We start from the raw sequence: 27,908 nt of genomic DNA, 5'->3' as shown, positions 1-27,908 counted from the left end.
CAAATTCACCTACATCAATCGAAAGTACAATTTGCTAGCGGCTAGCTTAGTCGAATGGGCTCTAGCAGAATATGGGTTGTACAGAAAAGAAATACAACTTTTAATGTTATTCCTCAATTTCTGTCTCATCTTTATTGTAATAACTTTGTAATTCATTAATGTATTATCCTTCTCAAAAGAAAATTGTGATTTTATCTATTCCTTTTTGTGTATATAAAATATAATAAATAATTTAGATAAATTAAATCAAACAATTAGATGGGTATATGTGAAGATGTACACATGCAATCTGGTACAGGATAAGCCACAACATCTCTATTTGATCTGTTTGGTGTGACCAATGGAGATCCTGAGGAGTTCAAATGCATCTCCCTTATTCTTTCTTGAATCTCTTCCTCTCCTATATTGTCTTTGTTCATGAACAGTTTAACCAGCTGCTTCTTGTTTGGTGTAATGTGTTTCTTGTGCCCTAGAAAAGCTCTGTGCCCCTGCCCATTGGATCAATAAATAATCACAATCATAATCAAAAGGGTTTTCAGCAAGCTATGCGAGAAACATTTTAGAGGCACCACCAAAATTATTTTAGGCATGCTCCCCGTGCATCTTGAAGAAATGTTTACGGTACGGCACATAAGCACATTAGACTCATTACGTCTTAGACCGAAGACCGAGAGGATCAGACGCATAGAAGTATTTACCCATAAATTTAGTTGATAGGTGAACTCTCCTCATAATGATAATAATAAGAAGATAGTTAGTTACCTGAAGTGACCTAGCCATGTTCCCACCATGGTTAGCCATGAAGACATGACTCTTCAGGCAGACTACATAGTCTAGTGCTGCTAGAATTGATGATCTGTTTTTAAGTGGATCTAATTCTCCTTCATCTGCTAGGTCCCACTTGTTTGTTAGGTGAGGGAACTTTGATCGGATTGGTTCCAGTGTCCTTTCCCCTCCAAAGGGCATCCCACCTGCCCAATATATCCTTGTACTCCTTGATGCCCCAAAAGCCTCTAGCAACCTACCCCAAAAATATACGAGTAAAATCAAATTTTGATTTAGTGCAAACTCTTATAAGAGTTCCCAAATCTATCTTACTCTACTTATAAACAAAATAAGTATATCAATACCTTGTAATCTCAATGGGGTTGAGGGGACAAAGACCCGCGATGTACCGATCTCGTGCCGTGAGATTAGAACGGCTTGTTAAGAATTCAGGGTGTGAAGCGCGCTCAAAATTGATAATACGATCGTCCTCTTTGCCCAAACCAGGAAGACAACCCGTTCTAATCCACACGTCCTTCTCGAGCCGGAGATGCAATGCCATGAATGGACGACCATGGGACATCTTGGCTGCTAGTTTCTCTCCTAGATTTTCTATCCATGGCTTGAACTTCAATGCCCTAAAAGCTACCTACAAGTCAAAATGTATTGTTGCATGTTAAACCATTTTTTCATTCAAAAATGGTTTTTGACTACCACCCTTAAACCATAATGATTATAGGAGATTAAACCATGCTTTCTTTACATTTCACATGTAAATCGGATGTAGTTGGTAGAAATGTCATTTTCACATACATAAGAAATTTCTGCATAAAGCTAGAGAAAAATTAAGTACCTTGCAACGAAGTTTCTGCAAGTCAGGTTTGAGATTCTTTGAGAGTCTTGAATCAAAACGTCTAAGAATCAAAACACCGCTTTTCTTAATCTGTCAATTACATATACATGATTATAAAAAAATTCAAAATCAGTGACATGATGCAACTAATAAACAACAAAAAATCATGGGGAAGGGTTTTGCAGTATGGGTATTCTCTACAATGTTTCATGGGCACCTCCATTTGTTTGGGTACATTATTTTTGGGCATTTTCATATTGTATGGGGTTAGAAATGTAAACTCTACAACGTGATGACAATAACACACATATTCATTTTGGATCATGAATGCACGCCCTTAAAAACCCTAATTTTAATATTTTATGTTCAAACCTTCACATATAATTAATCTACATAAACAAATTGTACTCAAGAAAGACTTTTGGTAGATGATGTCAATAATTAGACATGTTTAATATATAAACCTTATAAGGAAGATGATTATGATGATCTTTTTATTAATATAAATTATTTAAGAATAATTATATCCCCTCTTACATTATTTAGTTTAAAAGGTAATGGATACCATGTCTTCATTGTATAGACAAAGTCTCATCGACAATAATTTAACCAATGGCTCGTATAACTCAGAAAAAGTCTTTTGATTTCGACTCTACTTCGAGTCTTGTTCTAAACTCATAATGTATTAGTTTTGTAGTAGTGGGGCATAATCTATATTTGTTAGGCCAACCATTACACCAAACACCAATAATAATTAGTATTATTGTTAATTTAGACTTTGTTACTTAAACATGTATTTCAATAACTTGCAACATAATATAAGTTTTGGTTGTTTAATAAATTAGTGTAAAAAAAATTAGTTTGTTGAAATGTCTCTTCCTTTGCCAACCTCTATATATCATGTAAACATCAAAACTAACATAAAGGAAAGAAGAGAGACAAGATAAAAAAAACTCAAAAGTAATCATGAACAAAAAAAAAACAATTATCTCTACCTAATGAGTCCTCTCGATTAGACCCTTCGACATTTTTGTTTTAACGCTAATCATCCTCTTCGTATTAAAGAAGGAAAACTTTTATTGTTGGTCGAAAAGACTTTAAACTAATTTATTTTGCTCTTTCATTCTTAACATAATTTATGCCTAATACTTTTAGACTAAATGATTATTAACAAAGTAGTCTCTAAACCCTTTCAAAAGAAAATTGACATTCACTATTTTTTATTTTGCCCTAAAAACTATGAAAGCAACTAGGCTTAACTAGTAAATCATATCATATCACACTTTTAGTGCCATAACTAACATTCCAAAGAGAAGAGGGAGAGATAAAGAGGAGAGAAAGAGAGTGTTCACCTGGCCCATCAATTGAGTTTGAACCCATTCTTCAGTAATATGTGGGGGTAGGATTCCAGATCGAGCTGGACGTTTTGTAATGTATGTAGCTGGTAATGTTGAAAGGACATGAACATCATCTTTAAGTGTCTTCTTAAAATGTTGTTCATCGAATATATCCGAAAATTCACTACAAACACAATTTTATTATAATTATTTCACAATACTATTCATCTAAGATCATACTAAAAAATAAATCATCTTTGTCTATTTTTCGATTATGTATTTATCAAAATTAATTCAATTGGTCTACATTATCACAATCATAAAAAGAAAATGAACTTAATTATTAGCAAACACATAAAGTTGTTGTCCCACTATATAGAGATGTTATTTTGGATAACCATCAACTTCTATATCAATATCTTATCCTAATTATAAGAACAAAAGGTGGAGTTTATCGTAATAACATATCTAAATAATTGGTTTAGTTAAAATGTTTAAAGTATTATACTACGAAGCACAAAATAATGTCTTCTTACAGTTCATATGTTAACAAGTAAATGTGACTTTCAACAAAAAAAAAGTAAATGTGACAAAAAAAAAATAACTTTTTCCCTTAAGATTACCCTTAAGATTATAAGTACCTTTCGTCGCCCCACACGGGATTGACATGGAGTATAGGAATAATTAGAGTAGCTTCAAGAATTCTAGCTATAACAACGGCATCGATAATTTGATTCTTTTGTTGATTCAATCCACCCGAAACCACAACAATCAAGTATCTATTCTTTTTCGTTTCAATATTTGACAATGCTTGATATTCCTTGCTATAATTCAAACACGGGCGATATCCAAACCCGTTTGGTTGCTCCCAGAGTTCATTATCCGTGTTGGTATCAATAAATATACCGTGGTTGAATCTTCGATTGGATTGTAATAAGTTATGGTCGGAAATGCATGAAAGAATAGGATATCCAATGAGGAAAATACTAAAACAAGTACAAATAGCTAAGAAAAGAAGGAAATATTTTTGAAGCCTAAAGATATAAAGGATGGTTTTTGTTGTTATTGGCTTCTTTGGAGTTTTGAAGAGAATAGACTTTTGAGTTATCCATATGTAAGAAATGATAGAGCTATGGCCTTTCATTATTGAAATAGAAGAAGCTAGCTAAAGTCTTGGAGAGAAGAATGATATAGAAGTTGAGAGAGAGAGAGAGAGAGAGAGAGAGAGAGAGAGAGAGAGAGATGGGAGGTTGTGTATTTCACCAAATGCTTTTGTTTATTGTTGCTAATTGCCAACGACTACTTTTTTGATTGGTTTATGAAGTGAATGTGGATTATGTGCTCCTAGGAGTATGATACCACCTACATGCCACCCCAAACACAACTATTCTTATCAATTGGACAATTTCAGAGTTGAATTATATTATGAAGAATATTTAGAAGATGCGAGCCCATATTTTAAGAACTCTATACTAATAAAAAATTCAATATAAGTCTATGCTTTTAGAAATAGTCACATCCCTTGTTAAAATAGATAGGACTTGTTCTTTTTTTTGTTAAAAGAGATAGGACTTGTTCTTGTTTAAAGAACTTGAATTGAAATAATAGTTATTGTTCTTGTCTTAAGCCTTCATGACAAATAGTTAACTCAATGAAGGTTGGGTCCAAGTCCTATATACAACAACGGATCGCTAATTCTCCTTATTTCTACTTCTTATTTCCGTGTTTTGATATAATAAGAAATAACCAAGACTATTTTAAGTGCTTCTTTTGAAATGAAAATTAATACTCTTATAATTTACAAAAGAAAAACAATGAGGATTCTTGACTACCATTTTCTACAAAGTTTTATTTCTTTTGAGAATTGGTTTATTGATATCCTAAGGCCTAAGATTTCTTTACAATCTTGTCCGGAATCAAAAAATTATAGTTGAATCAGCTTGTGTAATAGTCATCGTCTAAATTCCTTTTAATGGAAAGAGATAGTTTTTCTTTGTTGAAATTAAGAAGTAGTCGGTGAAGACAACTTCATGACATAAGATACCATTGAACAAAGAGAGATATTAGTGATCATAAGCGGTTGATTTCCTTTCTCAGGAGATAATAAAGGATCTTATTAATGCAAAAAGAATAGGGTTAATTTCGTTTTGACCCCCGATTTGTGACCAACTCGTCGTTTTGGCCCCCATAAGTGTCTGGCAGTTCATTTTGGCCCCAAAAATTTTCTATTTGACCCCAAATTTTATCCAACCTCCCAATTCTACCCCGATGGCATTTCTGTAATTTTATATTTTTTTCTTTTTGTTTGTCCACCTCATCTAATCTCTCCTCCATCACACCACCTCCTCTCCACCTCACCCTTCTTCTCCGGCGGAATGTTGCCGGCCGGAATAAAGAATTCCGGCCGACAACTTTATTAAAAATATATATATATATATATATAATATATATATATATTCTCTCTCTTCTTCCTCCTTTCTCTCTCTTCTTCCTCCTTTCTCTCTCATCTTCTCTCCCTCCTTTCTCTATTCCGGCGAAGGATACCTTCGTCGAAAATTGTCTGATCCAGACTCCTCTTCGTCTGGGATTTCCAGACGAAGAGAGCTCCTATTTGTCTGGAATTTCCAGAGGAAGAGAGCTCCTCTTCGTCTGGATCTGGGGTTTTCCCCAGATCCAGACAATTTCCGATAAAGGTATCTTTCGCCGGAATAGAGAAAGGAGGGAGAGAAGATGAGAGAGAAAGGAAGAAGAAGAGAGGAAAGGAGGAATAAGAGAGAAAAAGGAGGAAGAAGAGAGAGAAATAAATTTATTTTTTTAATAAGGTTGCCGGCCGAATTTTTTTATTCCGGTCGGCAACATTCCGCCGGAGAAGAAGGGTGAGGTGGAGAGGAGGTGGTGTGATAGAGGAGAGATTAGATGAGGTGGACAAACAAAAAAAAATACAAAATTACAGAAATGCCATCGGGTGGAATTGGGAGGTTGGATAAAATTTGGGGCCAAATAGAAAATTTTTGGGGCCAAAACGAATTGTTGGACACTTATGGGGGCCAAAACGACGAGTTGGTCACAAATCGGGGACCAAAACGGAATTAACCCAAAAAATAAAATAAAGAATCTTATCAGATCCATTTTATTTTATAACGTGAAAGGCAACACAAGCCCAAAGAAACATTTAACTAGACGCACCACCCAAATCAACCATTTTTGAGTTGTTTCATGTTGGGTTGGGTAACCACCAATTAAATGGGACCCACAAGATAAGGCATGTTTGATATCGCCAATTTAACAAAAACAAAAGAAGGGAGATTTTATAGACAATGTCCAAAGTTGTGGTCGGTGGTCGTAGTATTAGTTTACTGAGAATCTATATAATGAGAGAGGATAGTATCACTTTTAGAATATATGTTTATTTTGGTCTAACAATTGGTTTCCCTTGCCTAAGTGGTTGAAAGTGTTGACATAAACTCCAAATTCGAGGAGACCCTAGTTTCGGTTTGCAGAGGAGGTGGAATCCACGGTTTATTGAACTTGAGTTATTAAAAGTATAAATAATGTAATCAGTTTGTCGGGCTTTAGACCTCTTTTAGGTTGTTGGGCTTTAGGCCTCTTTCATTATTAGTTTAACTTAGCCGGTTATCGTGCTTATCACATCTTCATGATTTATCAATGCCTTGTAACGACTAACGTTGATCGTAGTCGACTTCCAAAAAAAGGAATATATCCTCATTTTCAATAGGTAAGACTATACTTCCTAAATAGTTTCCAATGGTTGAGATTACATTTCCCAAACTTATCTAAAAGGTTAGATACATTCGAAACTTATCTTCAATGGCTAAAATTACACCTCCCAAACTAATTTTCAACCGTTGAGATTACATCCCCCGAACTTATCTCAAAGGGTTAGATACATTCGAAATTTATGTTCAGTGACTAAGATTACACCTCCCAAACTTCAGAAGCTAGGTCAAAATTTTTTGTTATCTGAACACATTTTAGTGGTAGTTCACATGCCAAAAAATCATGCTAAGAAGGTTAAGATTAAAAGTGAAAAGAAAGGTATTTATGCGCACGCCAAATTATAAACTCACTCATTTATTGCCAGCTCATGGAAAAAGTTAAGAAAATTTTAGTCCAAGCGCGTTACTTGTACAAAGAGGGTTATCCTTTGCCAGTGATAGAGAGATATAGAGAGATGAAGAGTAAGAGAGTAGGTATCTTCTCTGCTGCATGCAGTAAAGGAAGTCTCTACCAGGGGTTCTTTTTCATCTTTCTCTCTCCCACTCTCTTTGTCCCCCTCTCGCTCTCTCCCTTAATCCTTCGATCTCTATCCTTCATCTTACAATTTTCCTCTCCATCCATAACTCTCAATCTTCCTTTTTCTTTTTGTCTCTTTCGATCATTGTCTCCATAGCTGGCGAAGGGTTTTCCTCACGAGTGTTCATCTGCTATTTTGTTTTGTTTCTGGCTTAATAAAAACTAGGTCTAAAGAGTTGGAATTTGACCAAGTCAAATACAGATTTATGTAACATAGTTACTTTGATAAATTTAATGAAATGGATATAACATATATTATATGAATATATGGCCTTTTGCTACGACCAAAGTCATAACGAGAGAGCTTACTTTTCAATTACAAATTACCCCGTAGTCGAAAGTTTGTAACTAAAGCCATTTGCAACATTACTATTGGTTGTTATTTAACTAAATCTTATTTGCTACGGTTTTTTGTTCATTTGATACGACTGTGGGTCGTAGCAAAATCCCTTCAATTACTACAACAATTTTTGGAGTCCGCACTCCCTTTGATCTGTCGCTAGCTATAGATAAGTAAGAAATAAGCTCGTGGTTAGTTGTGCAGGAATACAACCTTCGTTATTTGGCGGGGCTTTAATTTTAAGTGTTTTTGGAGTGCTAACTAAGGTGTTGTTTGACAACACTAAAACAAGTTACTTTTTTATTTATTTAAATAGAAAACTATCTACCTCTACATCATAATTGAGTGTTTAATAGAGTGTTCCATTGGTGATTAACAAATTTTAGAATTTTACGTGGCAGCCAAAGTTTTATAGCTCAAGTATTCCCATGGGAGATGCTCATAAAGACCTGGACTACTAATTCATATTGTCATGCTAGATATTTGCACGGACACGCGATAGCCGACTCAGAGTCTACCACATTATCTGTGGTCTACTTAAGCGGTTTTTCTTTCCTGGTTGGACCGTTACTGTGGTTGACTAGTTGGTCAAGAATCAAAGAGTCATCGAACAATAACAGCCAATAGTCCGAAGACTGGAGGGATTATATCCATATCAACCTTATTCAAACAACTACTAATTCAATTCCTCCTGTTTGAATCTTACCCAAATTCCTCATCGAACTTTTAGGGTTTCAATTTCTTCCATTTTTTTCTTCTGAAGGCAATTATCTCAACAAATAATGATTTTTAGTGAAACAAGTACAAGAAGTTATAAAACTCATTTGAGTTAGTGTTTGTCTTCTTGGTGGTTCTTTTCACAAGTACTGAGATTAAAGTAGAAGCCAAGTGCAAAACTGGATGTGAGCTAGCTTTAGCTTCTTATAATCTATGAGATCTATCAAGTCTCACTTTCATTTCTCAAGTTATGCACACTGAGACCGATACGATTCTCAAATATAATCCTCAAGTTCCAAGCAAAGATGTTCTTTTTACTGATACCCGGTTAAATATGTTGAAAAATGGGCTTTAAATCAAATTTTGGTTTGGGGCAATATTAAGTGTGAGAAAGTTTGGGCTTGAGCGGTGTTATCAAAATAGAAGGGGCAAAGAAGGAAATGACTCCTTGAAATTAATTTAAAGAAGTAGTAGAGTTCCTTATGTCTACAACTTGAATAAGCTTAGAGAGAGAAAGAACTAGGGCTTTCTTTGGAGAAGATCCTTTGTGAAGAAATTTGAAGTAATTAATTGGTATGTATCTATGACTATTATCTAATGTTTTTGAATGTCTTTTTCTTTGTTAATGAAAGGAACAACAACAATGTTTGTGTTTATGATGAATGAAGATTTGTGATTGAAGGATAGTTGGTTTGAGTATATGGTGTTAGATCATTTATGTTATAGTTGTTATTTTTTTTAAATCTCCAACAAATGGTATCAGAGCTATGTTATCTTATCATTTAAACATTTTGAGAATCTAGGATTTGTGAAAAAATAAATTGGGATCTAGTAAGAAAAAATGACAAATATGGTGCAATTTCAAATACCTATGTTAATGATGTGGCGTTAAATTACCACATTGAGATCACTTAACTTTGATGAGTTAGTTCGTTTCGGGTTTTATTTCTAATTATTTATGAGTTTTTCTTGGTAGGTACCTTATTTGGAGTTTGACGCTTAATTCGGAATAAAAGAGAGCATTTATCACATTTTCATCTCATGTGGAAGAGACCGGAGGAAAAAGAACCAGGGATATTTTGGTAATTTTTTGAAACTCAGAGGTTAAATGGCAAGTGGAGTCGAGGGTGAGTCCGACGGTGAAAACGGAAGTGGAATCGGAGTTGGGACGGAAAAGTTACGGAGGAAAGAAGCCGAAGGACATTTTTGTATTTCTGAAAATTAGAATATGTAGAAACAAAGTTAAAGGCACTCCCTTGTTTTCTAAATGAGAGGCAAAGCCCAACCCAAAGTCCAATATCCCAAAGAAGAAGAGTAATGTGAAGTTTTATGAGCACCCCCACATAAAGGGTCCAAGTCAACTTATGACCAAGTGTAGGGTTTAGCCAGGTAGAGAAAAGAGAAAGGGGAGGTCAGACTTCATCTTCTCCAATTTTTAGGGTTTTGAAGGCTGGAGGGAAAAACTAAGGTTTGAAGCTTGAGGGAGAAACCTAGAGCCAGAGAGAGAAAGGGGGTTTGAGAAGAGGAGAAGGTGCCGGCCGAGGCTTTGGTCGGCACGGCTGCAACAAGAGGAGTAGCTCGGGTGCAGGAAACCGGCGGGAAACACCATTGCAACTCGGAACAGCAAGGTGACCAGCTCGGGGTAGCAAACAACTAGCTCGGGACTGCTCGGAAGCGCACGGAACTGCTCAGAAGTGCACGGGACAGTAGCTACAGTCCGAGTAGACTAATATCTGGCCGGATTTCATAGTTTTCTTTGCCGGAATCATCTAGGTTTTTCCGGCCACTCTTTTGGCCGGAAAACTTAGGGGTTTAAGTGAAAATCACCTTACCTTAATGCTCTTGTGCTTTCCTTCTGATTTGGGTTAAAAATTCTAGAGAGAGAAAGCTTGGTTGAAGCTTTCATGGTGGTTTGGTTTGGGGAAGAAGAAGGTATTGTTTGTTAAGGGGAACCCTGGTTTTCACTGAGGGGACACCTAATCTGCACTGTTAAGGGGAAATCAGGATATTGCTAAGGGGAGATCGGCAGTACGTATATATTCATATTTTCCGACGATCCTAGCCTCGCGCCATCATCGAAAAAGGGGGATTTCAACCTTAACTTTGTCTTTCTTTATTTTCTTCCCGTTTATTATTTGTATCGCCATGTCTAGCTAGCTTTTGTAGTCGGATACTCGTGAAACATGTTTTGATGTGACAAAAGAGTTTTATTGCTTTTAATGATAAAATCTTCCGGGTGTTTAGACCGTTCATGGACTGGAATCTGAGTTAAACCAAGAGTTCGTTGACCAATCCAAGTAAATGGGTGAAGTTAACTAACTTTTCATGCTTATAGATCATTAGTACTAGTCACTATCGATTTTGTGGATCGAAGTATCCCTCTCATTCGATTCTTGCTCGACTCTTCCCGAATCTCTCACCTTTAGTTTAGTTAGCCTTATTTGTTTATTTATTTGAAATCAATCCAAAAACCCAACTTATTTAGTCTGAGTTAGTGACTGACACTTAAACCGGTGGGTTAGACTTTTTCGATATTCGTATTACCTTCCTATCTTCGTGGATCGATCCCGGTCTTACCGGGTTATTACTTGACACCCATATACTTGCGGGTGAAGACTTATTTAGGAAACTTTCGAGGCCCATCAGTTAACAAAAGAAAATTATGGACATTGGTCCATTCAAATGAGTGTATTATTGGGATCTCAAGATTTGTGGGATATTGTTCAAAATGGTTATGTAGAGCCAACTTTAGAAGAAGAGGATATTATGAATGACTTGCAAAAAAGTGTCCTTAAAGATTCATAAAAGAATGATAAAAAAGTTTTGTTCCTTATATATCAAGGGATTGATAGTTCTACATTTGAAAAAGTGTCCGAAGCAAAATCATCGAAAGAGGCTAGGGATATTTTCAAGAACTCTTTTAGAGGAGTTTAAAGTTGTGAAGGTTCGTCTTCAAATTTTGTTTGGTGAATTTGAAAAGTTGAGTATGAATGAAGGAAAACTTGTCTCCGATTATGTTTCAAGAGTATTGTCTAATGTTAACGAAATGAAAAGGTGTTGTGAAAAATGTGATGATGTTCGGGTGATGGAGAAGATTTTACGGTCTTTGACACCTAAATTTGATAATGTGTTTATTGTCGTTGAAGAATCAAAAGACTTAGAATCCATGACGGTAGATGAATTGATGGGAACATTGCAAATCCATGAACAAAGAGTGAATAGAAATGTCGCAACCTCTTCAAATTGTTCGGTTGATCAAGTACTTCAAGCAAAATTCACTTTAGAAGAAAAACAATATACACCCCAAAAAGAAAGAGGCTTTGAGAATTATGGTAGAGGTTATGATAATCGTACAAAAAGCTTTAGAAGTCAAAAAGGAAGAAATTTTTTTAATAGAGGAAGAACAAATGAACCAAAAGGAAGAGGTAGAGGAAACTTTACTAGACCTTATAACAGCCAAGGTAGAGACAAAAGGGATATTAAATGCTATAATTGTCACAAGCTTGGACATTATAGTAATGAATGTTGGTATAAAAATGAAGTTAAGGAAGAATCAAACCTTGTTGAATATGAAGTAGAAATTAATGTCGATCCTGCATTTTTATTTTCTTGTGATGGTCTTGATGAATCACAAACAAACACTTGATATTTCGACACTGGTGCAAGTAATCATATTTGTGGAAAAAGAGAATTTTTTGTTGAAGTGAATGAAAGTGTGAAAGGGTGTGTAAAGTTCGGTGACTCCTCAAAGATACCGATGCTAGGGAAAGGTAATATCCTCATTCAACTAAAAAATGGAAAACATAACTATATTTCCGATGTTTATTATGTTCTCGGAATGAAAAATAACATTTTGAGTTTGGGACAACCTTTAGAAAAAAACTATGATATAAGATTGAAGGATCTTCATCTCACATTAAGAGATAAAAGTGGAACTCTAATTGCTAAGGTAAAGATGGCAAAGAATATATTATTTCCCTTAAACATTCAACATGGTGATGCAAAATGCTTAAACTCGATTGTGAAAGATGAATCTTGGTTGTGACACTTGAGACTTGGGTTCTAAACTTTGATGGGATGAAGACCTTGGCAAGCAAGAATATGGTAAGGGGTTTACTGATGGGCCTAAAAGGTTACCCTAAATAGGTCTACACCCGCAAGTGCACGGGTATCAAGTTGTAATATTTCCGGAAAGACCGGTTCGTTCCTCAGAGACTAGTTAAACCTGTTCCTAAACTTAGAATTAATGCGGTTTTGATTTTGAAATTGTTTTTGGTGATAAAATAAAATGAATAAAATTACGGAAATGAAAATGAACTCAAATGGGAGAAGGACCTAGGATTTTAGAATCCACCACGAAAAATCACCTTTATTACACATAATTAACTAACTAGTTCTTTTCTTCTATAACTCAAAATTCTGGATAATGAACTATCCGAATTTCGGAAGATGTTTTTGATAAAATCGGTTCTTAGATCATAAAATGGTAATTGTCTTCTTTTGAAAAATATATTTCTAAACTACTATCTATCAATTAATAAGTATGAACCGTCAAACGATTTAACATAAGCACGATGCATCAAATCTAAAAGCATAGATAGTGAAAAGATAACCGATTTAACAAATTAAAACAACTTAAGCATTGGAGCACATTCAAAGAATTAATCAATTAACAATATGCTTCTAAAAGATCGAGTATGGTTTCGTCATCAATCCTAGTTAAGAAATCTAGCTACTCATTCTCATCATATATATCATCGTGATTATAAGAAATATTATTGTTATAAAATCAAAAATAAAGTAGAGAAGATCACCGAATGTAATGTTATTTTCTTTTGATGATGGATGTTGATCAAATGAGTGAGATAAAGGTGATGAAGATGGAGTGATAGTTAGATTCTTCTCTCACAAAAGTAATCTTTACCAAAACTCTCTCTGTAATTTTATATATAAGCTCTGTATCTCTACAATCTGGTTTCAACATAGAAGAAAATAAAACATCAACTCTGTTATTTCTCTTTCTCTCTCTCTCAATACAATTCACTCTCAACGAAATACAAAAAAGAAGAAGTAGTTCTCTGTTGATCTTTCTCTGTTTCTCTCTAAGCAATAATCTCTCTCTCTCTTTCTAAATGTTCAATGAAGCCCTGAGAGGAAGAAGATGATTAAGAGAGAAAGCTCTCTGTTTTTTTTTTGCCCAAAGATGAGATGATTTCAAATGATGATGAGTCCCCTGATATATAAGAAAAGAAAATCGAATCTCAATCAGTAGCAATCTCCCTTCAATCTTCTCCTTCCTATACTCCATTATACTCCTCTGATTTCATATCTCTGGCAATCCTTCTGTCTCTACTTTCATCAATATCTCTCTACTATTTTTATTCTTTAGAAGATAGAGATGAGATCAAGAGAAAAAGAAAAATCAGATTTCCTTCCATGTAGAAGAAGTTCCAGCTCTCTCCCCTGATTTTATTCAATTTTCAAGAAAAATATTCGATCTCTTTCTATCATTTTCAAATCAACCGAATCTTCCTTTAATCTCTGTAAGGATGTCTTCACTTCCTTTCTTTGTAAAAGAATTCCCAGCTCTCTCTCTCTATACAAATATATTCAGATTTAAGAGAGAAAGTAGATGATGAAGTATATACTCTCTTCTTTGAAATCTTGATCAATCTCCAAATCTGTTTTCCATGTTTAGAGAGATAAGAGAAGATGAAACCTTCTCTGTTTCTTTATAGAAAATCTGGTTTATCTTTCTCTCTCTATTTATATGTTTCCATTATATTGAGAAAATATTTCTCAATCTCCATCTCTGTTAAGATTGTAGAGAGAGAAGAATATCTCTCTTCCAACCGAGCTCTCTCTTCAATCTATCACTTTCAATCTTTCTCTCTTTCCATTTTAATTCTTCCTTCTCTCTCAAGAAAATATCCATGTCTCCTTTCTTCTATTGTAATTTTTTTTTCATTCCTATTCTCTGTTTTCCTAATTCTTCTCTCTCTACTGTATAATAGATAAGGGAAATTAGGTCAAATGACCTTTGACCCAATTGACTTTGGTGGAATGACCCTTATTTCTCAAGTTCCTTGAAATGACCATATTTTTGCCATTTTTTTCCAAGTTTGCCCCTCAATATAAAATCGAGTCTAGATTTTCTAGACACCCGATTTTGATCCAAACCGAGAAACCCCCCCTCTCTCTAGAACGAAATTTGATGGGTTCTTAGAGTTTTCAAAATCATTCCACCCTTCCCTCTTCAATTTATATGGCATTAATCAATGCAATTGAGTCTTAATCATGAAACATCTTGAATCTTCTCTCCCATCTAGGGTTTCAATTTTAAATCTCTTCTTCTTCATCGGAAATTTCGCCCAAATTTTTACTTGGTTAGGGTGGTTGATTTGTTGAGGTAAGTTCATCTTTGTTATAGTTACCTTATTTCATCTTGATTTTTATTTCGTTTCATACCATATGTTGTTTTGTTTTGTTTTGAATTTGTTTTTGATTTATCTAGCTATTGTTCATCTTCCTAGAGTTTTACAACTTCATGATTATCTATTATTTTAGGTTATGTTTTGATTGTTTATCTAATGTTTAATGTTAAATTCATCTAATATATTGTTAATTTTTCAATTTTTGCTTGGGTTTTACCTTAATCTTATGCATTGGTTACTTTGCTTGACAATGTTGTGTTTGTTAATAGTCCTCAATGAATAAAAATATTGTTCATGTTTGTTGAAGTTTGTTCTTACTTCATCTTCATTACTACATCTAATGTATTGCTTAATTGTAAATTTACATCTTGAATTCATCTTCCTTAATTGGTGTATACAACAAACATCTTCCTAATTCTTGGACCAGAACCAAATAATATAGATGTCATGACAAATGGTAGAACTTACAAGAATTTATAAGATGAAGTTACTTTTTTTAACACAAAACAAAAGTTCCTCATCTATCTTCAGCATTTTCACAACATTTCCACGACCAAACTGATACTTCAGAACTGTTGTTTTTTACTTGGGAACCTTGCATATGGTGTAGAAGCTGACTTTTGTAATGAAGGTTAATGCAAGTTGCTGCTTAAAACTAAAAAATAATGTGTATAAAGTTCTTTTGTTTATGGTCATCCTTTTCTGCACTAATGCATGTGGTGCTAAGCATAATTCCATAAAATTTGGATGAAACACTTTTAAGGTGGGAGAGTGTTACTTTTCAAATTGGTACTTCGCTTTTGTCAATTTACATGTTGAATTCATCTTATGTGTTGTCAATTTACATGTTGAATTCATCTCATGTTTGTATGTATTTTGGAAGTTAGTAGTAATTTTAGTACGTACAAATAATGAATTTATCTTTGTTTTGTAGGGTAATTCCTAATAGAATCCGTGAGCATTTGGTTATTTCATGGTGGTAGATTAGAAAAGGAGTTCAAACTGTATTTCTTGATGCAATGCACGGTGCATGCATTTATCACCTTAGTAATAATTTGAAGGCAAAGTTTAAGAAAGATGATTTCCTTTCGTTATTTTTTAGAGCAAGCAAAAGCTACAAAACTTCCAGACCTTAAACGGTTATTTTTGATAGTATGCCACGATTTCTCGATACATGGTGAATGAATTTGTATTTTTGATTTGCAATGTTTGAAAATTTGACCCAAATAACAGAGAAGAAAGATTTAGAGATATTGTCACAAAGATTGTTGTGTCGATGAAGAAAAATTATTTGTGAAGTCTCTTAATGTATCTCCAATGAAATATATTCTAATGTAATATGACCTTTTACTTTGTGCACTTTTAATTCTGTTGTGAACTCATTGTATGTATGTGACTATTCCAAGACGTAAATTTATGTTCTTCCATGGTTGTAAAAAAACTTAGACGGTATTATATGACAAGAGTACAGTAGTCTAGACTCATACAACAGGTGTCTAGACTCGGACTCCACGAGTCTAGACTCGGACTCCAGGAGTCTAGACTCAGACCGTCTCAAGGAGTCTTTCAATGTCTACTCTCACACTGTGTGGACAAATCCATAAGAAATTTAAGCATTCAAATTAATATTACTAAATTGTAATAGATATCAAAGTAAAATAAGTCGAAGTATTTCCATAGGTGAAGTACTTTGAATTGTCCCCGGAACCATAAAACTCAATTTTGTCAAGCTATTTTTCCTATCTTCACATACTATTTTATTAAAAATTTCACGAAGTTCTCTAAGTGTTTTCCCGTCTGATAGAACTTTTTCGGTTTGTTTACCACCAATATACTTTATTTCGTCATTCACATTTTACAATCTACCACCATGGAATAACCAACCGCTAACGGATTCCATTAGAAATTATCCTACAAAACAAAGATAAATTCATTATTTGCATGTATTAAAAGTACTACCAACTTCCAAAATACATACAAAACAAGATTTTATGCTTGAAAATTATTAAGTAGTACAAGGAAACACAAGGTCAAACATCAACAAAAAATAGATACATTTAGAAGCTATATATATATAACACCGATTTCATCGAGGAAAGTAAACTTGTATAGGTTACAGTCTAGACTGAGTCTGAACTAGTATAGGTTACTAATATTGAGGACTATTAACAAATCATGTCTAGCATTCTTTCAATTATTCGTCACGTTGCAAATATTTTAAGTGGGATCATTCACAAAAGGTTATCTTATGTGTCGCAAGACATTAATACCTAAAGATATGAATATGATAGCCATTGAGGACAACTATCAAACACATGAATGATGAACAAACTTCAACAACATTAACAATACTTTCATTCATTGAAGACTATTAACAAACACATGGTGAACATTGTCAAGCAAAGTAATCAATCCATAAGATTAAGGTCAAACCCAAGCCAAAATTGAAAAATAAGCAACACATAAGATGAATTTAACATTACACAATAGATAAACAACCAAAACATAACATAAAACAATGTAATCATGTACTTATTACAAGGTAAACCCTAGGAAGACGAACAATACATAAATAAATCAAAACTCATACAAAACCAAACAAAACGACCTATAATATGAAACAAATTAACAATGAAGATGAAATATGGTAAAAACCATAACAAAGATGAAGTTACCTCAACAAATCGACCAAACCCTAACCAAGTAAAAATTTGGGCGAAATTTCCGATGATGAAGAGATGGGAGAGAAGATTCAAGATGTTTCATGATTTAGACTCAATTACATTGATTAATGCCATATAAATTGAAGAGGGAAGGGTAGAATGATTTTGAAAACTTTAAGAACCCATCAAATTTCGTTCTAGAGAGAGGGGGAGTTTTCTCGGTTTGGATCAAAATCGGGTGTCTAGAAAATCTAGACTCGATTTATATTGAGGGGCAAACTTGGAAGAAAATGACAAAAATAGGGTCATTTCAAGGAACTTGAGAAATAAGGGTCATTCCACCGAAGTCAATTGGGTCAAAGGTCATTTGACCCAATTTCCCAATAGATAAAGATAGAATAGAGAAAGAATCTTCTAATTTGGGAAGATATAATAGAGCTGAGGACAGGAAGGTAATTTCCCTTTTGTTTCCAAATAAATAGGATTTGGGAAGCTGTTGGTTACGTGTGAAAACCGTTGGGGACTTGACCTTTGATGTGGTGCCTCAGAAGTAACTTAAGGATATAAGACGCGACCTCAGATGCCGCCATGTTGTCAGTTGGTATTTCGACCGTTAGATATTCACGGGGAGTACTGAAATATTAACATAAGTTGCACCGGATCCTGCTCCATGAAAATCCAGCGCGCCGTCCCATGGTGCCCAACAGGGTACCGAATGTTTCACATTCGCCATCAGATTCGACGCCACATGTCACGAGCAGGTTTGGTCAACTATCATAGACTCCAATATTTGACTTGGCCTAACATTCTCATCCGAACTTCGATTTGACTTCCGTTTTCGGTCACGAGTTCGTCTTCGACTCTACTTTTCATCCGAGTATCGAAATTTCCAGAATACCATAATCAATAAATGACCAAAATACCCCTAACACGTTTTTATCTTGATTTTATCCGTCTTTCGCATCGAACTCATAAGAAGACACCTGCGTAAGAGACACAAACAATTCATGATAGTAACGGCTCGAAATGGACTAACTAGCACAAGTTAAGAGATTCAGATGAGGCATTTTCATGACTCATCATTTACCATGTATTGATCACCCAAACCAAGTGTGTGAAGGGTGTATCTTTGGCAAGCATCATCGAACAAGTTTTTCTAAAGAAGGTAGGTGGTGAGCATCTAATATATTGGAGCTTGTGCATACCGATGTTTGTGGTCCATTGAAGCCAATGACAAATGGAGGTAACAGTTACTTTCTCACTTTTATTGATGATTTTAGTAGAAAAATATGGGTTTATTTCTTAAAAAATAAATCTGAAGTATTCAAAGAATTCAAGAACATGATTGAGAAACAAAGTGGTTTTATGATAAAGAAACTAAAGTCTAATAGAGGTGGAGAATATACCTTAAGAGCATTTGATATGTTTTGTAGAGAACATGAGATTATTCATGAACTTACTCCGTCATGCACACCACAACTAAATGGAGTTGCGAAAAGGAAAAATCGCACCATATTAAACATGACAAAAAACATGTTAAAAGAAAAAAGTTTGCCAAGAGAATTTTGGGGTGAAGTCGTTGCATGTGCCTTATACTTGTTAAATAGATGTCCCACTAAAAGTGTCTATATGAAGACCCCGCAACAGGCATGGGGTTATTACAAGCCTAGTGTAACTCATTTAAAGATATTTGGATGTATTGCTTATGCAAAGATACCGGAAGCAAGAAGAACAAAATTTGATGACAAAAGTGAGAAATGTATCTTTCTTGGGTATAATGAGCAAACGAAATGTTACAAGTTGTTTGATCCAATTGTCAATAAAGTTCTCTTTAGTAGAGATGTGGTATTTGAAGAAGATTTGGCATGGGAATGGAAAGGAAAAGAAATTATTCAAGTTGAACTTAGACTTGAAGGAGAAGAAGAAGATGCACCACCAAGAGAATTTCAAAGAGACCCACAAACACCATCGTTTTCATCTCCATCATCATCATTTGGGAAAGACGCACTCTTTCTCTCTCTCTCTCTCGTCCTGTAACTATCTCTCTCTATTTCTCTCCTATCGTAACTCTCTCTCTTCATCTCTGTCAATACAAGGGGGTTTTAGGGTTTGAATCATGTCTTTCCCAAATGCTTTATCTAAACACTCACAAAAAAAAGTAAAAATTTGTTCACAGATTTCCACCATTAAAGGATCAACAATCACAAACAAATTAAAATAAAAAATAAAAAATCAAGAACAAGATAAACAAACTATAACCAAGAACAAATAGAAACCCTAATTCAACCGAGGGTCAAGGATGAAGAAGACGAACAGATTACAACAAAAAACAAATGAAAATCCTAAAGCTTCGCCTCAACCAACCTTTGCTTCAATAGAGTTGTGCTTTAATCAAGCTGAACAAACTGTAAACAATTTCGAGAAGAAGATAGCTACTCTGCTTTTTAGTTGTCGATTGTAGTTCTCCAATCTAATTCATCCCTCTCTGTGTGCTCTGCACTATCTCTCTCTCCTCTTAGGGTTTGTTGAAATTCGATAGGATTTGGGGAAGAAAAGAACCTGAACTCTAAAGGCACTCCTCAAACGCTTAACATCATATAACCTTCTACAAGCACCCACCACGATTTTCTAAAGGCACCACGTTTTCTTACCAACATTACTAAACACTTGAAAGCTTGATTTCACATGTGAAAGAATCGACTTTCTTACCCATTAAAAAAAGTTGGATTTTCTTACTCAGACATTCCCGCGTAACAGAGGGACCCTTAAAAGCAAACAAACACTTCCATGTTATTGACATTTTGCGTGCTCGGAGAGACAGAGTCAACTACTCAACCAACACTGGGGTCCAGTTAGACTTTGGGAAGTTCTCCATTCCCGGTAAAACAATGAAGACGACCGTTACTGTGGTTGGTCAAAGTCAAACAGCAACAGCAGCCAACAGAAGGAAGACCGAAGAATATCTACCACCACTTCTCCCTTCACATTTTTAATTCCCCAATTCGAAGCTTATCCCAAAAATTCCTCAATCAAAATTTAGGGTTTTACTAATTCCTTCCCACTTTCTCTTGTAAACGGCTCTGCTGAATTCTAAGTTGTAGAAGAGGCAATCATCTCAACCAATCATCATGATCTTCACAAAAACATCCAGAAGAAATTACAAAATTGAATTTGGTTTAGGGTTTCTGTTCTTGGTAATTTTCTTTTTAAGTACTGGAATTGAAGTAGAAGCTAAGTGCAAAACTGGATGTGATCTAGCTTTAGCTTCTTATACTGTCTGGGAGAAATCAAATCTCACTTTCATTTCTCAAGTTATGCAAACTGAAATCGATACGATTCTCAAATATAATCCCCAAGTTCCGAATAAAGATAGTATTGCTACTGGTCAGAGATTAAATATTCCGTTTTCTTGTGATTGCATTAATGAAGATATCTTAGGTCACTTTTTTGTTTACAAAGTCGTCTCCGGTGATAATTACGAGAGGATTTCAAAGACATACTACGCCGATCTAACAACGCCGGCGTTGTTGACCAAGTACAATAGATATGCTGCTACTAATGTACCAGATACTGGAGTTTCAGTAAATGTCACTGTGAATTGTTATTGTGGGGATAAAAATATAAACAAGGATTATGGGTTGTTTGTGACATACCCTTTGAAGCCTGGGGAGAATTTGGCATCTATTGCTTCTGGATTCAACCTCAGTTCGGAAGTAGTTCGACAGTACAACCCTAATTCGAATTTCTCTAGCGGTAAAGGAGTTGTCTATATCCCTAGCAAAGGTGATCTCTTTTCTAGTTATATTGGTTGTTAGTAGGGAAATTTGTTGCTTAGTGTTTAGAGACCTTTGATGACTTTAGTTTCCCTATACTGGTTTTTTTGTTTGATTGTTCTTATCAATTCAATTAGTCATACGGAGATATATTATGCATAATTGAATGTGAGAATAGTCCCACATGGGAGAAGAGGTAACTAACAACCAAGAATATAATGTATAGGTACTCACCACTTATTGGCAATTGGTTTTGAGTTGGATGACTACAAACTTAACATGGTATCAGAGCTAGGCCCACACATGATAGGCTTAAAAGCCACACATGCTCCATGTCACCCAAAACAAAAAAAAAACACGTGTTAGGCTAACCACTCCACACGTGAGGGGGAGAAGAGTCTCACATGGGAGAAGGGGTAACTAGCAACCAAGAATATAATGTATAGGTCCTCTCCACTCATTGCCAATTGGTTTTGAGTTGGATGACCACAAAGTTAACATTGAAGTCCTCTATTATGTGATTAGAATAGTGACTACAACATGACTATGTCAATTTCCTCAGTCATCAGCGAAACCCTGTTGCTATCCAACTCAAAACCAATTGGTAGTGAGGAAGATGACCTAAATTATGTATTTTGGGGTATGAGATACCTTGCCCATGTGGGGTGTATTCTCACACGACCCTGCACGTGTGACATTCATTTGAGCCTAATACATGTCTTTTTGTTGGGTGTTGTGATTATGTAGCATTTCTGGCCATTGAACCTATCACATGTGTGGCTATGTGCTACCTCTGATACCATATTAAGTTTGTGGGCATCCACTTACTCACAATCTGTAGACCTGATGATTATTGTTCTCCTTCTTTTAAATGTTGCCAAACAATAAGAATTTGAGTGCGAGAGGTATGCTAAACTTTATCAGTCTTTCGTTTGGTGAATGTGACAGAAGATATAAGTGGATCTTAGGAACCTAGCTAATTTATTTATTTAAATAACTTTCTAGCATTTGTCATACGTTAATTGAAATTTAGAGCAATACATTGCAGCACAATTGTAAGTTTTGATGAATATAACCAGAATGAAACTAACCTTGCTATTCTCTCGGTTTATTGCAGATCTAACAGGAAGCTACCGACCACTGATAAAGAGGTATTCATTATTTAACTTAGCTAGTGGATGCGTCTACCCTTATCTTGTACTTAAGTTCAAAACAGAAAATTAGTTTCTAAATTTTAACTTTTTTTTTGTTTATGCAGCAAAGGTGTGGGATTAACTTCTTATTACAGATTATGCTTCTTGAAAAAAAAACAAGATCTTACAATGATAAATTTCAGGCGTTAATATAGACCCTTAAGATTTCCCGTTTTTGAACTCAGGCGGACTTTCAGTTGGAATTATTGTTGGGGTCTCTGTTGCAGCAGTAGTTGTTGCGCTATTTTTGGCAATCTGTGTGTATATGCGACTTTCAAGAAGGAAAATGATGAAGAAGACATCATTGCTCTCTGCAGAATATAAAGGTACTCTGCAATTTTGATATTGTAATTCTTCTCTTGATTGTATAGTCCACATTTAGTGGTAAGCTTCATTAAGAATATTCAGATTAGCTCTTGGTAAAACAGATATAAATAATAGGTAACTACAACAGGGAACATATTGTTTTAGTGATTCATTTTTTCCCTTCTCTGTATGTAGATTCTGACGGTGGTTTTACGAGTACAGAATTAGCTTCTTCAACGTCCATTGTTTCACCTAGGCTAACTGGTATCACTGTGGATAAATCAGTGGAATTTTCATATGAAGAGCTTGCCAGGGCTACAGATGACTTCAGCTTGGCTAATAAAATTGGTCAAGGTGGCTTTGGTACTGTTTACTATGCAGAGCTTAGAGGCGAGGTATGTTCCTAAAAAAAATCAAAGAAAACGATAATAAACAGCACACAGTTTTTCAGATTTCGTTATCCATTCTAATCCATGCATCAGGCACTAGCTATCGTTATGTCGCCTCATATGGAAGATTTTTAAATGGTACTATAGCTTCAGTGTGTTATCATTCCCTGAAAGCTAAGCCGTTACGATGTGGAAAACGAAGGAGGTCGAACATGAACGTATTTATGGTTCACAATTATCACACCTTGACTAGATGGGCACAAAAGAGTAGAAAACGAATGGATTTAATAGGGCTGTTAAATACCTAGATCTTTTTCCAGTTGGATATTATCATTGTCGCTGCACTTGATATAGTGGATTAATTTTTGAATCTTAACTATCCAAGTTATTCCATCCATATAGATCAACATAGAGCAAGTCCATATAAAAACTAGGGCATAATGGGGGAAAATATATGCAAAATTCATGGGATACAGCTACAAAACCTTATTCTGCTTGGTCCAATCTATGTTGTACTTTACTCGATTTCTCAAGCTTGCTACTTATGAGCACTTTTCTTTGACTCCACTTCGCTCAACATTGTTTTACATTAAGCTTCCACTTTTCTTTGACTCTTTACATCATCAGAAAGCTGCAATCAAGAAAATGGACATGCAAGCATCAAAGGAGTTCCTTGCAGAACTGAAAGTTCTAACACGCGTTCATCACTTAAATTTGGTATTTTGCTTCTCTAGTGCCTGTCTAGTTTCTATATTATCCAAAGCATATTCTTCAATGTTATTTACTTTTTGACAAAAACCTGCCTCTAGGTAACTATAATGCGTATCTGACTGCCTGTTTGGTATGCATCTGTTGTTGTTCACAAGTACACCGAACTGGCAAAAAACGTAGAATTGAGGTGGAAATAGAATTCAACTGAATTAAAATCTTATAACAAGACATGGCTTACAAAAAAAATGGGCGGTTCACTCAAAATTCATTGATATTTCAGCTAAGTAGTCTGATTTACTAGAGTACTACAATATGAAGTCCTTACCACCTCATCAGCATTCAGTTATGAAACCTGTTAGGTTAATCCCACATTGGTTGTGGAAGGGGCAAGGGGCGTTAATAAGTGTGGGAGAAGCCTTACCTCTAGAGCTAGCTTTTGGGGTGAGAGAGGCCCATTACCACCCAACACTGGTCAAATAATCTATTAGTTTGTCAAGATCCAGTTCACCAATTTCAACTGATAAGGTGTTGGAGAAATATATTGATACGCAAGGAATTTGGAACTCCTATTGTGTGATATTTAAAACTTAAACCTGGCTCAGAAACTGATCCTACTTTTAGTTACGCATTCTTCGTAGAAAGTCCTCGAGGCTTATTATTTGTTGTTTTATTTATGTGATGAATGTAGGTTCGCTTGATTGGTTATTGTGTTGAGGGTTCTTTATTTCTAGTTTATGAGTTCATTGACAGTGGAAACCTTAGCGAGCACTTGCGTGGATCAGGTGAACCAAGTTTATGTTTCTACTTTCTGTTACAATTCTTACTGCATTGAGTACGTTCCTATTTAATTTAATGTTGTGATTTTAGCGAAGGAACCACTGACATGGTCGACAAGGGTGCAAATAGCCCTCGATTCGGCAAGAGGTCTTGAATACATCCATGAGCACACTGTTCCTGTTTACATCCATCGAGATATTAAATCTGCCAATATTTTGATAGATAGAAACTTCCGGGGAAAGGTTGTGAATTTGTTAACCTAAGTAGCCCAGATTATATGAAAAGCCTATGTTTCTTAATTCTTGATGCAGTAATATGTCTAATATGCAGGTAGCAGATTTTGGGTTGACAAAGCTCACAGAAGTTGGAAGTGGGTCACTCCAAACACGTGTTGTGGGTACATTCGGATACATGCCCCCAGAGTAAGTCAGTAAGATACCATTTTTTTTTTCTTCATCCATGTGAGAATAGCAACCAAACATATCATGTCTAGGTCCTCTGCACTCATTGCCAATTGGTTTTTAGTTTGACGACCACAGACTTAACATTGTACCAGAGCTAGGCGAACACGTGATTGGCTTAAAAGAAACACGTGCTTCACGCCACCCGAAAAGAAAGAAAAGAAACACGTGTGAAGCTGAAATACGCCACACGTGAGGGGGCGTGTGAGAATAGTCCCATATGGGAGAAGGGGTATCTAGCAACCAATCATATAATGTATAGTCCTCTTCACTCATTGCCTATTGGTTTTGAGTTGGATGACCACAAACTTAACAATCCATGTCTATTTGTTTCATCTAATGCATCAAAGTTGTGACAAAAATTAAGGGATAAGAACGAGAATATGCTTAAAAAGCAATTCAGTTATGCCAAGTATGAACCAGAAAACAGTAATAGCAAGTCCGGTCCAGTCCCAAAACCAATTAAAGGTAGATGTTTATTCTTGAGACTCAGATGGGATTGGTAGTTCTTTAGCAAAAACACTAGCACTATTCTCTAAAGTCTAAACCATGAACAAGGATATTTGACATTGTTTGTCTACTGAATACGAACTGAAACTAAACACCCCCTTAAAGCTTGTAATTGTTATTTAGGTACTCAAACATTGATTTAGCTTTTTCTTGCTTATAGGTACGCGCAGTATGGTGACATCACGCCTAAGGTCGATGTATATGCTTTTGGGGTTGTTCTTTACGAACTTATATCTGCAAAACAGGCTGTGGTTAGAACAAATGAATCTAATATTGAATCAAGAGGACTTGTAGCTATGGTTATTCTCTTCCTTTTTATACTATTCTGGCACTGTTTCTTGAAAGTCGAAATAGTTACATTTTGACACTAACCTTGAAATAAATATTATTGTGGCTGTTATTATACAGTTTGAAGAGGCTCTTAATCAGCCTGACCCAAAAGACGATCTGTGTAAACTTGTTGATCCTAGACTTGGGGACAACTACCCCCTCGACTCGGTCCGTAAGGTGAAAACAGTTCTCAATCAAAAATATTTCTTCATATTTTACTAGTACTAATATTTATTTTGAATTTCTCCTGATTGTTTTGGTGTGTTCTCAGATGGCCCAACTTGCCAAGGCATGCACACAAGAGACTCCCCAACTAAGGCCCAGCATGAGGTCCATTGTGGTTGCTTTAATGACACTTTCATCGACAACCGAGGATTGGGATGCTGCAGCTTTCCATGAAAACCATGGATTAGTGAACCTAATGTCAGGAAGGTAAAGACCAACCCATCACGAAGGCGCTATATCAACTCGCTTTTCCTCTGTGAATTTGTTTTGGGCCTATCTGGTATTTGAATATTTCGGAAACTGGAAAGAGCAGGCAATGTAGGAGTTTCTTAAGTTCTTGTCTGTGGAACACAGGTCGACAATCTTAAGGCAGTAGACCGTAGTAAAAAAGAGCCTCAAAAAATGTTTATAGGTTTCATTCCTTGTATCATTATTACGAATTTTCTGACTGATTATAAAGGTTTGTTGCCCTATCTTTCATAGTAAAAGACTCCACTGTACAGTAAGTTGTGTACAAAAGCTATGAGCATCTTCTGTAATGAGTACAAATTTGTATAAGAATGTATGGATATTCAATATCAACACTATTCTATCTTCTCTTCCTATTTATATCTTTGTCATCTGAACACATACAATTTTGGTTAGCCCATGAGAACACAACCGCATCCGTTTGCCCATATCCATCTTGACCCACGGGCATCCGTTTGCCCATCTCTTTTAGTGTTCCGAGCGAGTGACTTCAGTTTTCCCATTGAACCTACATCCTGAGATCTTCAGTCACATAGGTTGGGTTTTCGTTATGACTTTACTCATTTACTTTAGGCAAAAGTCCCATTTCCCTTGGCGAAGCAACTCTCTATGTAACGTGTTTGTAAATGGATCTGTTAGGTTATCCTTAGATTTGACATAATCTACTGTTATGACTCCTTCTGAGAGTAATTGCTTTACGGTATTATGTCGTCGACGAATATGTCGTGACTTAGTGTTATACATTTTCACTACGCGTTGTTGCAATAGATGCCTTATTATCGTAGTTCCTCCAGGAAGTGCCTCAACCGCTCAACCTCTTCTCCTGCTTTATCCGGAGTAATGAATTCTGAATCCATTGTCGATCGAGCTATGCATGTTTGCTTTGAGGATTTCCATGATATGACAGCCCCACCCAGTGTGAATATGTATCCACTGGTTAACTTGGTATCATCAGTATCTGAGATCCAATTGGCATCCACATATCCTTCTAATACTTCAGAATATTTGGTATATAATACCCCATACTCTTTAGTCTGTCTCAAATACCTAAGTACCCTTACTTAGAAGTCCAATGCTCCTTACTCGATTTGCTAGTAAACCTACTCAGTTTGCTGACAAAATAGGCTATGTCCAGTTATGTCCAATTCATCAAGTACATTAGACTTCCAATAAACTATGAGTACCTTAACTGGTTTACTCCTTGACCAAGATTATCAAATGCATGCTTGGATTATCGGTGCCCGAGCTAAACTCTTACACTCTTGCTGAAATTTTCTATAATTTTCTCAACGTAGTGAATCTGAGATAATTTTATCCCAAACGAACTTATAGAGATTTTTATTCCAAGAATGACTTCAGCTCTCCCTAAGTCTTTCATGTCGAAAATTCTTTGGCACCATTTGCTTAGTTGTTTTTATGACATTTATATTATTTCTCATAAATAAGAATGTCATCTACGTACAAACATAAGATTACACATCCTTTAGCAGTGACTTTAATGTAGACACACTTGTCACACTCATTTATTTTAAACCCATTTCATAACATTGCTTGATCAAAT

At 35.4% G+C, this 27,908-nt stretch overlaps 2 protein-coding genes and 1 long non-coding RNA gene across 4 annotated transcripts; 2 read left to right on the top strand and 1 right to left on the bottom strand.

Annotated features, from left to right (window-relative positions):
• Positions 1-130: 130 nt before the first annotated feature.
• LOC147555891 (O-fucosyltransferase 20-like) lies at positions 131-4,242 on the bottom strand. The gene is made up of 6 exons (XM_086662949.1): positions 3,597-4,242; positions 2,971-3,139; positions 1,619-1,708; positions 1,131-1,414; positions 763-1,021; positions 131-488 (listed from the first exon to the last, which is right to left on the bottom strand). The coding sequence occupies exons 1-6, from the start codon at positions 4,097-4,099 to the stop codon at positions 255-257; spliced, it is 1,539 nt and encodes a 512-aa protein (XP_086519075.1). The 5' UTR covers positions 4,100-4,242; the 3' UTR covers positions 131-254.
• Positions 4,243-14,453: 10,211 nt separating this feature from the next.
• LOC147555890 (uncharacterized) lies at positions 14,454-16,126 on the top strand. The gene is made up of 2 exons (XR_015235050.1): positions 14,454-14,735; positions 15,695-16,126. It is a non-coding gene; the product is annotated as an uncharacterized LOC147555890 (long non-coding RNA).
• Positions 16,127-20,174: 4,048 nt separating this feature from the next.
• LOC147555889 (chitin elicitor receptor kinase 1-like) lies at positions 20,175-26,680 on the top strand. 2 transcript variants are annotated; one of them, XM_086663607.1, is made up of 11 exons: positions 20,175-21,206; positions 22,314-22,347; positions 22,575-22,715; positions 22,891-23,090; positions 23,712-23,801; positions 24,484-24,577; positions 24,663-24,814; positions 24,903-24,994; positions 25,704-25,842; positions 25,952-26,050; positions 26,145-26,680. In XM_086663607.1, exons 3-11 carry the CDS (start codon positions 22,655-22,657, stop codon positions 26,307-26,309), a joined length of 1,092 nt encoding a protein of 363 aa, XP_086519733.1. In that variant the 5' UTR covers positions 20,175-21,206; positions 22,314-22,347; positions 22,575-22,654; the 3' UTR covers positions 26,310-26,680. The 2 variants fall into 2 exon arrangements, with proteins under 2 accessions (XP_086519733.1, XP_086519734.1); XM_086663608.1 differs by having other exon boundaries at positions 20,412-21,206; positions 22,314-22,325; positions 22,554-22,715.
• Positions 26,681-27,908: the final 1,228 nt, after the last annotated feature.

The sequence above is a fragment of the Eschscholzia californica genome, unplaced genomic scaffold (assembly GCF_041429995.1).
Source record: "Eschscholzia californica isolate CP2 unplaced genomic scaffold, dmEscCali1.0.p SCAF_2, whole genome shotgun sequence".
NCBI lineage: Eukaryota > Viridiplantae > Streptophyta > Magnoliopsida > Ranunculales > Papaveraceae > Eschscholzia > Eschscholzia californica.
Note: the sequence above shows the minus strand (reverse complement) of the source record. Positions and strands in the feature narration are given on the sequence as shown.

Excerpts from the sequence above, each read along its gene's own strand:
- LOC147555891 (XM_086662949.1), bottom strand. The coding sequence starts at position 4,099 with ATGAAAGGCCATAGCTCTATCATTTCTTACATATGGATAACTCAAAAG. Across the intron at positions 1,415-1,618 it reads TGCAGAAACTTCGTTGCAAG|GTAGCTTTTAGGGCATTGAA; the intron begins GTACTTAATTTT and ends TTTGACTTGTAG. Across the intron at positions 1,022-1,130 it reads AACCCCATTGAGATTACAAG|GTTGCTAGAGGCTTTTGGGG; the intron begins GTATTGATATAC and ends TTTTTGGGGTAG.
- LOC147555889 (XM_086663608.1), top strand. The coding sequence starts at position 20,552 with ATGATCTTCACAAAAACATCCAGAAGAAATTACAAAATTGAATTTGGT. Across the intron at positions 24,578-24,662 it reads CGAGCACTTGCGTGGATCAG|CGAAGGAACCACTGACATGG; the intron begins GTGAACCAAGTT and ends TTGTGATTTTAG. Across the intron at positions 24,995-25,703 it reads TTCGGATACATGCCCCCAGA|GTACGCGCAGTATGGTGACA; the intron begins GTAAGTCAGTAA and ends TCTTGCTTATAG.